A 15191-nucleotide genomic window follows, 5' to 3' on the forward strand; every position below is an offset into this window, starting at 1 on the left:
TCCATCTTTTCGGATAAGGGATTATTACTCTATGTTCTTAACTGTTGGCGACTGTTTAATTTAGGTACTAGTTTAATATTTTTGTCACTCATTGGAGTCATTGGCGTCTATTTCAAGTGTCATAGAAATCGAAACTAACTGTACGACGGTTTGGAAATAAACGTGCAGAAAAAATATCACTTAATGGGAACTTAGCATATTTTGAAAATTCTTTTTGGTACATTGTTGCTAGACTAGGTAAATAAAAAAATGCAAGTTTCTTGATATGCATTCCAATTTGTTTCACCAACAAGTAAAATCCGGCTTTTGCATGCTAGCCATTTAAACTCCTGTCACGTAGAACATAACAATCAGAGAGGAGTCAATTAATATAGAGTGTTAACGTGTTATTATTCTCATAAAAGTGAACGTTCTGAAACTGTCAGTTACCGTATATTCAAATTATACCAATATTTTTTGGATTTGGTTGTTTTTTGTATATGTACGGCTTTAGTTTGTTACCTTTTTCGTATGTTATCGTACGGTACTCTCATTTACGAGTATATGTGATCCGACGCGCACTTGGTCGATTTTATGCGTTAATTTAGTAAGGCATATAATATAATTCTTCACGTTTTTAGGGGTCCGTACCAAAGAGGTAAAATTACTCCTTATGGTGCGAACTGTCTGCCTGTCACTCTCGATTTTTTAATAGTTTTTTGCCGGCAACTGGGTCAAAGACTACTGTGTTCACGTCTTTCCTGTAGACATACCCAACAGTTAAGGGCTATAAACGTTAATTTCCTTATTTAACCTTTATCCACATGAAAAGGTACTCCTATTATTTGGATAAGTATTAAGTATGATAAAATCATTACCTACATGCCCACAAGCTGTCTTTTTCAAACTTTTGTCCACAGGAGAGAAAACTTGCGTGTTCGTCAGACCTTTTGAAGGGTAACTGTCAGTTTCACAGAAACCCTATTGTCTACAGTTTCAATTTCTTTTTATATGAGTGTCTCTCCGGTTATAAGACCGACGTATGCTTGCTACGGTTGACTTGGCACGGCCAACTACTTTATACACAATGAGTCACGAAGGCGAAGGCTTGTTCGCACTACAGTGTTAATGGGTGTGTACCATTCGGACACTTAATAGCAGGTTTTTTGATGTCTCATGAGCTTGGATTATTACTAGTTTCTTGATTTATGTATAATATGTAGGGGAAGCCCGGGAGACGAACCAATTTATTAAAAAATGTGCCATAAATAGAATATTTTATCAACATCGAATAACACATAACGATGTCTATTCGAGTACATGGCAATGTACGTTTTTTTGGTACTTTTTTTGACAATGGTTAAAGTCTCAACGTGGGCAATTACCATATGAAGTTGCCTGAAAACTGTAACGGTAGGTAATGGTTTGTGGGACTCTCAGCAAACGCGTCCAAAAAGATAAGTCAGTAGGTACATATAACAACTCCCTCAAAACAGTAGCTTATCAAGCATTCGAACCTCAAGGTTTATATTTACGAACGTCATATTTAATTATTAATAATTATTATTATGCACAGCAGTCAGAGGAGCCTTGATTTCGGAAACTCGGTCAGAGTAAAGGTTATCAACGGCAAAAGTAAATATATATTTATAATGTACCTATATATAAACATATGTTATCCTTATAATTTATAATATATGTAAATAAAGATATTTCAGTACCTATACAAACCTGTAATCCAAATATCTGCAGTAAACATGCTAATTTATTACGATAAAATTATTAATACCATAAATACTATTTAAATTAGTTTATCTGTTCTAGAGATTCCTAGAGTCAGACCAAGCTCGGCAGCGATTTTGGTAGCACAGACTGTGCAAGTGTTACTTTAAAGCCCTTGCTACACGGTCGCCGACAAGCCCCTCAGACCGCGTGGCCTTGGTCTGGACGGACCGTGTAGACAGTTGTTTCCAACAAAATTTGACCAAAACTGACCAAGGACAGACCAAGGTCAGACGGTTAGAAGGCTTGTCGTCGACCGTGTAGCAGGCTTTAACGTCAAAGTTCTTATGAAATTATGACATTTAAAATAACACTCTGTGCACATATCCTCGCACAGCTAATATGTGAAATGAACTGTCGCCCGCGGTATTTCCGTATCGATACGACCTTCAAACCTTCAAGAAAACAGCATACTCTAATCATGAATCCGGCAACGCACTTGCAACCTCTCTGGTGTTGCAGGTGTCCATGGGCAACGGTACCATAGGCGATATCTGTCTGCTTATTTGCCTCCTAAAAATGTAACACCTATATACGAGTATGTACGCTTGTTTGATGCAAATAAACATACATTCATTCATTAATTCATTCATTCCTAAGTATATCATTTAACCGATTCGGTGCGGATGGCACGACAGGCGTGTCATCAATGTTTTTAACGTGTGGTGTACCGGTCCATGACACGATAGGCGTGCCAATATATTATATTCTATGGCGTAAGGCACGCCTGTCGTGTCATGAAATAATTGTTCGCCGCCACAGCGAACAGTTTTCGAAAATGGAACACGCAACGAAAAGGTTAAATAAAACTACCAGAGAAGATACAAGATCGTGGTTTCCGTTACCTTACATTGAGTAAGAGTTGTGATGACGATGACGCATCAGTATGTTGGCATAGTACTGACCAATGACCATGGCCTCGCTACCCACCTCCAGTAGCTATGACGTCACTGTCGGAATTCCGCTCGAGATTCCCGTTTAGTTCCGACAATTGACAATCTATTCCGGAAGTTAGGGTCTGAACACATTGAGCGCCATTATTTTTTATGCTTTATGCTCTTTTTTCAAATGATTTATAGAACGCCTATATTTGCCACCCTGAGGACATTGTTTATATATAGGTAATATATAGTGTGTCAAACACAGACTTGTCATTTTCGCGCTTGCGAAAGAGTCATACTATCTTTGTCACCCAAAAGAAAAGGATGAGTATAGTTTTTTTGTTCCTATTTACTGACAAATTGGTTTGAAAATCTATATTATATTATATATTATAATTTAACGCTTATTGGGTTGTACACATAAATAAAGTTCACGGCTATAAAACCTATTTTATAGGGAGAGAGGAGAGATTATTATTTTAGAGAGGAGTGTAAAATCGGTGCCTGGACAATTATTATAATTAAATTAGAATGCATTGTCAAATTACTTAGATACAAAAAAAGTACCATTTTGAAAAAACTCTCACGTCTCAATTTGTATTTAATTTGCCAACAATTAGTGTACACACAACAACAACAACCTAGGTACATCAAAAAAGCATACAATCAAAAGCGGACGTGTAACAAAAATCTCCGCAGACCTTTTATCATATAGTGCGTCATACGAAAATGACCAGTGGTCAATATATACGCGACCCAGCCTCCAGTCCCTCAGTACCTCCACGGCCAACCGTCTTGACAGACACCAAATTGTCTATAAAATTTAAAATCAACTTTATAACCTTCAATTAAAGTTCAAAGTTGCGCGTGCGTGTTGTTCTACTGAACTTTTTATCAAGTGCCGGTTATTTAGTTGAGGCGAGACCTCCAGACGGAGTGTACGATGGCGATGCGGCTCTGCTTGTGTTTGTTTATGTGTGTGCAATTAGTGTTGTGTCAGTTTGGTGAGTTTTCTAGGTTTAAAATCATGAATCTAGTACTTTAACTGGATCGGGCATGAGGGGTGGGGGGAATTGACCGAACGGGATAGTCTTATGTATCTTTCAGTAGGAGTAGCAGCGAAAGCGCTATTATTGTTTGTCCTTGTTACAGTCTCACTTTTTTTTTATTTCCTACCGTAAATTAGTATGGATTATGGTAGGCAACAAATAAATTTGACCAATCGCAGTGTCGCATTGCGTATGTTTTGTCCCTCACGCAGGCACACGTATACCACTTCTATAGGATCCTAACTTCTATGTTTAAAATACTTGAGACAAGCTTTGGCTAATAGTAATATTAGTCTAACTTATCTAACTGTTCTTTCACCTAGAACTTTTTAAAGCACCGTTATTGGAATTTGGTACAGGTTTTGAATTCTATTTTCGAGTTTATAGACTTTGCACTTTATTATAGATATAAAAAGCTGAATCAATGAAATTTCACGATGCTCATAGTTCAACAATTCATTTTTCACATTAACAAAACAAAGAGAAAAAAATAATTATAAAATAAAACTTTTAACCGGCGGTCTTATACCTAACTAAATAGGTAGGTGCTTCCCCTTATAATTTTAATGAAAATAAAATCGCAAAAATAGTAAAAATACCTCCTTGTAAATGACTACAAAATTACTTGCTTAGGTTGTAGGTTACCTACAAAATTTTAAAAGAATTTTGATCTTCCATTATCAAAAATCCCTACTTAAGTATATACACCTATATATTCCATTAGGAATATACACATATATATTTATATCTACATAACGCATTTAAATAGGTAAACACTGTTTACCCTACTATTATATTGAAAGTTTGTTTACAAACAAATGTACCTACGGCTACCCTCGACGATATAAATAGACTATAATTATTTGGGGCATGCCAAAAGTGTCGGGTACGTCACGTGACACATGGCTTTAGTTAGACGCATAATGCCAAAAACGCAAAACGCCATTCATATGCGAAACGCCAAAGACGTAGGTATATTATCAAATTCTGTTAATGCCAAACACGTGGAATGCCAAAGCTGTACAAAAACCAAATACGCATAAATACGTAATTTTTTTAACACTTTTGATAATGGTAAGAAGCCGATATTTGGCACGATAACGTTTGATAACTTGTTAGCTTTCAATTCAACCGTATCACTAGGAACATGTTATAAAACAAAGTCCCCCGCCGCGTCTGTCTCTGTATGTTCGCGATAAACTCAAAAACCACTGAACGGATTTTCATGCGTTTTTCAGCAGTCAATAGAATGATTCTTGAAGAAGGTTTAGGTGTATAATCATTATGAAGCCGGGGCGGGACGCTAGTATAATATCCAGTCACATGATTGATGTTTTTCCGTGACCTCTATTATTATAAAATAACTACAGTTGCCAAAAGCATGTAAATAGATAAAGACCATTTCTGAGGATAATTAAGGTAGCTGCCATATACGAGTCACGTCCCCGTTAAAGTAGACATTTTTATTGGAATGCCCCATTTATGTACATTATAGAATGAATTATGTTTATACCGAGTATTATATATATATTACATAGACAAGTAGATGCAAAATACATCAACTGTTCAATCAGCAGTTTTAGTCGTCTGATCAGATCAAAATCATTATGTACCTAAGATATAGGTAGGAATATAATTAACTACCTACTTATATTCTACAACTCGCGCATTTTATCCACAAGAGTGGCAAAGTAATTTCATACAAAATTTGAGTTGTTTCCTCATTTTGGCTAGAAAAATCGTTTTTTAAGTGATGATTTTGAATAATTAATATTTTACAGTGTTCATTTGGATTTAATTTGTACTTACAGTATTTACAGTTTGTATTCTCGAGTTGCTATGGTGAAAAATGTTGTGTTTTACTCTGTAAAGTTTGTCAAACCCTCGTGGCACCCTTGCAGCTGCTGAAACGCTCAAAACTTTTCCAACCACTCACTAAAGTATGCTCTTTGTTCAATTTTGGAATCTGTACGTTGCTCGGATACTTTGTTTACCTCATAGTCATAATGTGTACCTATACCGTAAAATGGGGTGTGTAGGGTTCGCGGGGAGAGTTGGGTTATGAATGGGGAGAGAAAGGATGAAAGGGGGGTGAGATGGGATTTTAAGGCTAGTGCTACAAAAATAATGTATTCCAGTTTAAAATGGAGCTATAGTAATACTCATAATAAAAAAAATCGATCCAAGAATCTTCCAAAATCACCTTTGTATGAAATCCCATCTCACCTCAATTACGAGGGACTACGGGCCCTACGGGGTGAGGTGGGATTTCCTGTTTATCGTCAAAGTTATGAAATGGAACTACCCAAAATAAAATAAAAACTAAAATACAAATGTCCGGAACACTTATTATATACACCATTCAGTTTGCATATGTAAAAATAAAATGTTATCGAGGTTTGAATGTTAGTTTTGTCCCTAATCACCCCATTTTACGGTAATGAAAATGAATATATTTATTTCAGAGTATCCATATTTTTGTCTACGAGACTATATTAGCAGGTAACAAAGAAAAATAAAACTATAAAACTATAAATAATACAAGCATTTGAGGAAATACCGGTATATGTGCGAACGCCTGTGCAATTATGATCCGGTAGTAGGTACTCGAACCAGCGCAAAAAATGCCGTCAAAAAACCCATGCGGTATGTTGTTTGTTCTTTTAGGTAAATAAAAGTTACTGAGATTTCGCTAAATATTACTACCTACACTTAGAAACCACAGATATTTAGTCGTTTTGTAAACGCAAAAAACATACAAATACCACCAACGCCATGATAAAAACTAGGTACTCAAAACTTATAACATGAACCTATTGTAGTTAGGTTATCGGTTTGTTTTCGTTACATACGCTACGCTACGCTACGCTATAGGTTATCATTTATCAAAATAAAAAGTTAAATGTTATCTGGGAGGGCTTTCTGCTTTCATAAGTGAACAAAAATATAATTAAGTACAGCGTCTTAATTATATTTTTGTTCACTTATGAAACTCAACTTTTAGTATGACCATAACAGAGACGAGAAGCTAATATAATTGCTGCATAAGAACTGGAAGTTTGTTGGTAAATAATGATCCATTTTCACTATCTTCTTCGTCGTAACTTTATGCCATTAACCCAAACTGTTTCTTTCTTCATTTGTTTCAAAATTAGACATCTCCTTTAACAATATTTTATTCTGTACCTATTTCCTATTCAGTTGATTAATCTTTCAAAATTATTCTAATTTTTAACCTGTTTTTATTTTATAGGATCAATAATATACATGGATATCTTTTTGCTGTTCTGTGCTCATTCATTACCTATCTTGAAGTGTAATTCATTATCTTGTAAAAAAATAACTCGAAATTTTACTAATCAAAACCTATTAATTAAAGTACCGAATTCTTATATTTAGGATTCTTCCCATCGCGCGACAACCGAGGGTTCAGTCAGAGCCTCCTAGACCCTTCCAGAATAAAGCACAGGATCCAAACTGTTCTACATATCCAGCCCCAGAACCCCAACAACAATCCGTATGGCTACACCGCAGACGAATACGGCAGACCCATATCTGACTACAACCGACCAAATTACGATTACGGCAGACCAAATTACGAATACAGTAGACCGAATCAATTTGGGATACCTAACCAGAATCAATTCTATGATCAAAACGGGGCCAACCAATATGGCTTCCAGAATCTAGTAAATCCAAACAATTTCCAATATCCGCAAAGTCAGAGTGAATTCCAAAATCCGCCAAGCCAGAATGGTTTCCCTGATTCCAGTCAAGTTGGATTTCCTACTGCACCACCACAAAATGAATTCCCTGATAACAATGAAAACGGCTTTCAAAATCAACCAAGTCAAAATAAATTCCCAAATCAGCCAAGCCAGAAAGGATTCCTTGATTCCAGTCAAGCTGGATTTCCTACAGCACCACCAAATAATGAATTCCATAATATCAATGAAAACGGCTTTCAAAATCCACCAAGCCAAAATGGATTCCAAAATCCGCCAAACCAGAATGGATTCCCTGATTCCAGTCAAGCTGGATTTCCTATAGCACCACCAAATAATGAATTCCCTAATACCAATGAAAACGGCTTTCCAAATCCACCAAGCCAAAATGGATTCCAAAATCCGCCAAGCCAGAATGGATTTCCAGATTCCAGTCAAGTTGGATTTCCTACAGCACCACCAAAGAATGAATTCCCTAAAACCAATGAAAACGGCTTTCAAAATCCACCAAGCCAAAATGGATTCCAAAATCCGCCAAGTCAGAATGGATTCCCTGATTCCAGTCAAGCTGGATTTCCTACAGCACCACCAACGAATGAATTCCCTAATACCAATGAAAACGGCTTTCAAAATTCATCAAGCCAAAATGAATTCCAAAATCCGCCAAGCCAAAATGAATTCCAAAATCTACCAAGCCAAAATGAATTCCAAAATCCGCCAAGCCATAATGGTTTCCCTGATTCCAGTCAAGTTGGATTTCCTACAGCACCACCAAAGAATGAATTTCCTAATACCAATGAAAACGGCTTTCAAAATCCACCAAGCCAAAATGGATTCCAAGACCAGCCAAGCCAAAGTAGTTTCCAAAATGAACCCGACCTAGTTGGCTTTCCTGATAGAAGCAGCTTTCAAGGTAATCCAAACAGCGATAATTCAAACGCATCAAAAGAAGTAACAAATAATGAAAATACTCTCATTGTTATACCTGGGAACACAGTCCCAAATGAGGATGCTTTTGTCTTTGATGGGCCTAGTGACGCTGTAGCATTCCCTGATTCTCAGATGGATAAAACTCCTGGATTTACTAAAGCCACAGAGCCAACTCCAAAAGTTACCGAAGAGATCCCAAAAGCTATTGAATCTATTACATCGGTAACAACGTTGCCGCCATTAACTCCAGTGTCAGCGGACTCAAGAAACAATTTCAACTTTGGGCCGAGCGGCATCTTCCGTAATGTTTTTTCTTAATTAAAAATGGGAAACTAACACCGGGTTATTGTATATGTTTTAGGGGTGTTAAATCCCAATGAGGCAGAGAAAAATCATAAATGATAAGATATAGCTAACGAACCTGTAGTTTTTTAATAAAAATCTCGCTATCACTTATAGTTTCTAAATTTTCCTCAAGTTTCTCACGGACTCATTTAAATTTAACACCCTGTATAGATGTTGGATTGACAGAGATAGGACAGCATGACTTCTATCTATATGTAGTGTTTTAATCCTCTTGATCATGTGGCCATTAAAAAGTCTTTCATTATCATGATCTATATGGTTCTCTTTAACAAAGATATTCAATTAATGGCTATGTTATGTCATGATTTCATCATTTAGAAACATTTCATCCTTGTACATAAATATATATTACATTTTCATTTTATTATTTCAGTACCTATCAGTATCAGTGCCTACCCAACATATTTTTCCTTGAATGAATATAATGAATATACATATTTAATTATAGGTACGTGCATAGGTACATTAATAATTGAACTAAACATGGGCTATTACGAAGAATTGATTAACTATTTTTAAAATCTGCCTAAATTAATAACATGAAACCATTACGAGTAAAAATAAATGTTTTTTTGTAAAAAAGAAAACTTTATATTATTGAAAACTATGTGTAATGCGATCTTATTTTTATTTTATATGAGGTTTAAAATTAAACTTTAATGTTGAGCGTTTCGACTCGCACGTTAGATACTCGTCGTATCTATTGGAAGAGTTAATAGTAGGTCTAACTATAGGTACCTTGTAAATTTTGTTATCAGTGTTTGTTCTTCTAATTTCTTACGAGTTAATTAAGTACCGTAAAATTGGGTGAGTAGGGTCAAAACTGAAATTCAAACCTCGATAACATTTTATTTTTAAATATGAAAACTGAATGGTGTATATAATAAGTGTTCCGGACGTTTGTATTTTAGTTTTTATTTTATTTTGGGTAGTTCCATTTCATAACTTTGGCGATAAAGAGGAAAATCCACCTCACCCCGTAGTGCCTCGTATTTGGGGTGAGAGGGGTTTTCATACAAAGGTGATTTTGGAAGATTGTTGTATATTTTTTTTTTATTATGCGTATTACTATAGCTCCATTTTAAATTGGAATAGGTACATTATTTTTGTAGCAGTAGCCTTAAAATCTCTTCTCACCCCCCTCTCAAACCTTCTCTCCCCATTCATAACTCACTTCTCCCCGCGAAACCTACTCACCCCGTTTTACGGTATCTAAGTAAATGTTCAGTTTATTGTCTATCGAGTGATTCAATAGGAGGAGTACCTATAATCAACTAACTTAATATAGCAACAGTTTTTATCTAGGTACCTACCTATTCTAACTTTGTATGTTACGTCTTTAGGTATATATAATGAAATAACTTTTTATTCCGCTTTCTGGCCATAAATAGGCTGGGAAAGTTTAAAATAGAATGATGTCTCACATCCTTATCTACCTCGTAGCGTAGGTACAATATGCACTACAAGTTCAATTAAAGTGGGATGTATCGTGCATATCGATGCGAGTTGACATTGACGACCGCGCGACCTCACGAGCCGTGGTCAAGGTTGATCCGTTACTAAATGACTTGTGTAAACATAAAAAGTGTCGTTGACAGACCGGTCAATCGTGATTGCTGGCCCCTTGCTCCTTGCTTGCCTTGCTTGATATGGAGCAACCATGGATTGTCATCTGGTGATGACAATCGTACATCGACAATCGCCAAGCGAAAAGAAAAATTATGACAGATGCAAAAATAAAAGTAAAAAGTAAAAATTATTTATTAACCAAGAAAAATTGTTTAAATACAGTATGCAGATTATCGACGACTTCCGACGACGCGACGGCTTAGCCTGTGTCGTGAAAGTCAGCTATATGCGTAAATGAAATTATGTTGCGGAAAGTTATGTCACTATTTCCCATAGGATTTCGATTACTACAACAATTGTCATCTTGGCTAGACCCCTGGAGCCCTGGGGCCTTTATATTAAATTCTAAAACGAAAACTTCAAGATCGTGTTTTTTGGTCAGCAAATTTGACCGCAGGGAGTAGACGGGTTAAAAAGCATAAAAGCAAAGTGCAGACGCTCTTGACGTTACGTTACTTTTTTATTTCAAACACGGTATTATGATATTAAGTTTAGGTAAACTTAACTTCGAACAAATAGAAAACGTGTAATCAGATTTGATACGCTTCTAAATATTGAGAAAACCTTCGAAAAATCATAATTCTCAATGATACTCCTAACCACTCGAAAAACTTCAAAACAACAATTAAAATGCATCAACAACAACACTAAGCGCAACTACCATCGCCCACACTGTTAACTGACAGTAAACCTTATTACAAAAGCCATAAGGTCCAACGATGGACAGTTAAGAGTGTTTCTGTTTGGTACATCAAAAAGGTCCAATCTTACACAAGTTTTATAGCGACTTAACATTTGGAGGGCATTTTCATTAATTTGAGTCCATGATATAATAACGCTCAAATTATTTAAATGTCGTCGAGCGAAGAAAAACTTGACGAGCAAGGTGAACCAGTGTGACTTTTTTTTTCAATTATGGCAATCGTCTTTACCAGTGTGACTTGTGTGAAGCCAAATTACTTTGTTTTAGGTCCTACAATTTGTCTTTTTTAGTCACTAGGGGGTTGGGGGGGCTAGCCATGATGATAATAGTACCTACATCGACAAACGCCAAATGAAAATACAAAATGTACTTATACAAATGACAGATGCTACGAAATGTCTGTGTATTTTGATACATTATGTAAGTTTCGATTGGTGTTTTTTATGTACGATTGTGATCTCGGCTACAATTCAGTTCAATATCTTTAATGTCAAAAACACATGTCAAAATATACTACAATACAAAAGAAAAATAAGATTAAAAAATACATGACTTAAACTAAATTAATACACCCCTGTAATAGTCTTTCGTATTAGATTATCAATTCTTAGGGCCACCCCACATCTAGCGTCTTTCGAGCGTCGGCGTCTACAACTCTATGGCCGAACGTCGACGCAACGTCATTTTCCATAGCGCTGACCAGACGCCGACGCTCGAAAGACGCTAGATGTGGGGTGGCCCTTAATTCATGTTTGACTAGGTACCTACTCCATTTAACGTAAAGCATCTAAAATGACTAACTGCCTATAATTTTATGACTTTTGTTAAGGTGGCGGTTAAGCATCCTTAACCAATATGCGGTGGCTGTTTACCCTTAACCAATAACGACGGTAATACGTGCATGCATGGGTCAAGGCTTGGGTTTAACTTAAATTAAATAGATTACGCTACTTATATAACGGTAGAAACCTTTTAAAATCATAAGAATGTAAGAAATAAGAAAACCTTAAGCGATCCATACCAATCATAAACCACACTTTATTTTGAGTCCCAAACTAGCGAATACTTCTCAATTATAGCAAATGATTTTTACTTAGAATTGTGAGCCTAGCGAGCACTTAAAAAGTACAAGGTGCAAATGACTTTTTACCTCAGCAGTGAGAACGTAGGAAATACAGTTTGAAAATAAATATAAATAAACATAAAAAGTATTATAAATAACTAGACTTCAAAGTAGCTATTACCTACTTAAAAAGCATAAGCATGTTTGTCAGAGCTTCTATAGCTAAAACTTTATTTAACTTGCAGAGGAAACCTGCACAACGGTAGAGAATGAGGTGGGCAGCTGCATCTCGGTGACCGATTGCCAACCCTACCTGAAGCTGATCCAGGAGTCGAGGAGCAACCCTAATGCTTTGCGGCTGTTACGACAAGCACATTGCGGCTTCCAAGGAAATAATCCCAAGGTAAAATGGCTAATGTGAAATTCAAACAAACGCCACGTTTATTAGATAGTTACATATAAACAGGAATCTTAAATCATGACTAAGTACCGATTATCTTATCTAGAAAGTGTCATTAAGGGATGGCGCATAATATACCTATCTTTAATTACATATCATGTAGGTACAATTCCGACATGATAACTAGGTTTATAGAAGTCATCGAAGACATTTGGATATACGTATTGATAGGTTTTGATGTTATCCATATTATTTATCCGTCTTTTATATTTTCAATCAATATAAAACTCGTATCTAAGTATAGAACAAGGATTGCTATTATATAAGCAATTCTATTTTTCTCTTATCCAATAAACTAAACCATAGATGGCCCAGGAATTAAGGTAAAGATATATTTTTCCGCAGGTCTGCTGCCCTCGCCCCGGCATCCCCACTGGTCTAACCCCCACTCTTCCCCCCACCGAGCCTACCCCAGCGCCCACCCAGCCGACAGAGCCTACTCCAGGTCCGGAGCCTAAGGAGCTAGAGCCTCAGCTTGAAGCTGTGTCGCTACCAGAGGCCCCGGTCTGCGGAGTCAGCAATGCGTCCTTCAGTAGGGTTGTTGGAGGCATACCTGCCAAGTTGGGTAAGTAAAATGAAGAAGAATGTGTGAAGAGGTGAAAATTCGACACATACCGCCGTGACTCGGGTAGCCTAGTGGTCGCAGCCCTGGGCACTGGAGTCCTTGGTCACTTTCTCTTTTATATATGACACATATTTATTTACTACATAGTTACAAGGTTTAAACCCGGACCCCTCTGATCTGGTTGAAACTCTTATAACCCAAATTTTTCGATAATTAGTTTCATGTTCTTTTTCCTTTGAGCTTTGAACACTTGTTCCAGGTGACTTCCCCTGGATGGCGCTGCTGGGTTACAAGGAACGACGAGCCGGCGCCGGCGCACGCTGGCTCTGTGGAGGCTCGCTCATATCTGCCCGCCATGTTCTAACGGCTGCCCATTGCATACACACCAGGGAAAATGATCTGTAAGTGACGGACTCTCTATTATGCGCGGCCTGACGCGCACTTGGCCGGTTTTAGGTATTTCTCATTTACTCAATACAGTACAGGTAAAAAACATGTGAGTTATCAAGTAATTTATTACAAAATAATACCTACGTCAGATGCAGCTTTTATTATTGTCTATTTTAGGAATTAATATAAATACTTACACATCACTTTATTATTAGCAGTATTTTCCACGGGTACTAAAGCGAAACTAATCAATTTGTTATATATGTACCTATTTATCCTTGTGAACTAGCACCTAACAAATAAATTTGCTTGTCATTGGAATTCTGATCGCAGTGACAAATAAAATAGGTACGCAATTTGAAAAAAATCAGCCTCGATTTCGTAATAAGCCTCATTAGTATGTAAACAGCTCCATTGTGTGTTCACGGAGAATGAATCCAAATGTAAAAAATATGACTTATTAGCTTATTGCTTTTTAACATGAACTTCTATGAACCTTTAATTGAAATGTAAAATTAGAGTTTGGTTAAAAAAAAAACTAAAAACGTGTAAGTAGTTTTAACCTACCTATAATATTAATTTTACGTACACACTATAATCAAAAAGACTGTGATGATATAATATCTGACACTAATACTGCACTAAACAGGAAAAACACTAAAAGGCTGTCAAAATTTTCGCAAAATTTACAAAATACAATATTACTTACTAATAATTAACACCGAAAAGAGAAGATTTTACTGCGGTAGAATGGCGGTAGATGACAGAGGTGAACTGATATCTACCCAAAACTAATACCCATATAACCATTAGCAGCACAATTAGCAGAATAGTGTACGAATTTATAGGATATAAATTGTATGGTCAGTAATCTATAACAATAATAAAATACCGCACTTAAATGCAACGCACATACAACAATTTTCCTCACCATATGTTAGCTATAAGTGGTATAGTGACTGTATTACAAATCGTTTCTTCTGAAGGGCAAACGGAAGCAGCACGGTATGAATTACAACTTAAATACCAAATATAAATCGTCATAAAAACTAGGAATTTTCCAGTTCCGTCAAATTATAAAATGTAATGATTTTAGTGATGAATGGCATTAAATGCGATATAGTAATTATGGTTCACGTGAGATTTAATGATATCGAATGCAGTTTAATTTTAATATAGACTTATTCCAGAAAGAATAATTAAACCGGAACTAATGTCACATGAAGATAACATTAATGCGGACTGTTGTTAGTGTCTGCCTGCCTTCCGCCTACTGTTTTGTATGCCACCACAAAAAAGGCAAGGTGTTTGACTTTTATGAATGACGTTCTTTGATCGAACGAAATATCTATTGATGTTTTTTTGGAACAAATCAAATACTTTGATTTGTGTTTTCAAAGTAGTCACACTACTATTTTGGACATTTTGAAAGGAATCTTAGTCTAAGGTGTAGGTCCTAAAATACGGCGTTGCGTGAACAAAAGATCATTAGGATGCAGCCGAGAAAGCGTTATGATGAGGAAAAGTTAATTAATCTCAAATTAAATATACCTTACAGAATCCTACCAAGATAAACAAAACACATTTAAAAAATAATTTAAGCGTATTCTCTAGCTTCTGTTGCAAAACCACAAAGGTACAATGATAATGTAATTTTATTGTCTCTCCA

The 15191-nt window shown here is 36.2% G+C and overlaps 2 protein-coding genes across 2 annotated transcripts in view; both read left to right on the forward strand.

Moving 5' to 3' along the window:
- The first annotated feature begins 501 nt into the window (after window positions 1–501).
- The window catches only part of LOC134654539 (ATP synthase subunit b, mitochondrial), a 135207-nt gene continuing 120517 nt past the window's right edge, over window positions 502–15191 (forward strand). Inside the window, exon 1 of the mRNA XM_063510101.1 lies at window positions 502–511. The gene's annotated coding sequence lies outside the window, so the exon portion shown is untranslated. The remainder of the gene's footprint in view (window positions 512–15191) is intronic.
- The window catches only part of LOC134654349 (venom protease-like), a 30279-nt gene continuing 18501 nt past the window's right edge, over window positions 3414–15191 (forward strand). The window contains exons 1-4 of the mRNA XM_063509841.1: window positions 3414–3646; window positions 12353–12510; window positions 12913–13132; window positions 13392–13533. Coding sequence (XP_063365911.1) covers window positions 3586–3646; window positions 12353–12510; window positions 12913–13132; window positions 13392–13533 — 581 coding nt within the window. The 5' untranslated portion in view covers window positions 3414–3585. The remainder of the gene's footprint in view (window positions 3647–12352; window positions 12511–12912; window positions 13133–13391; window positions 13534–15191) is intronic.

Source organism: Cydia amplana, chromosome 1 (assembly GCF_948474715.1).
Source record: "Cydia amplana chromosome 1, ilCydAmpl1.1, whole genome shotgun sequence".
NCBI lineage: Eukaryota > Metazoa > Arthropoda > Insecta > Lepidoptera > Tortricidae > Cydia > Cydia amplana.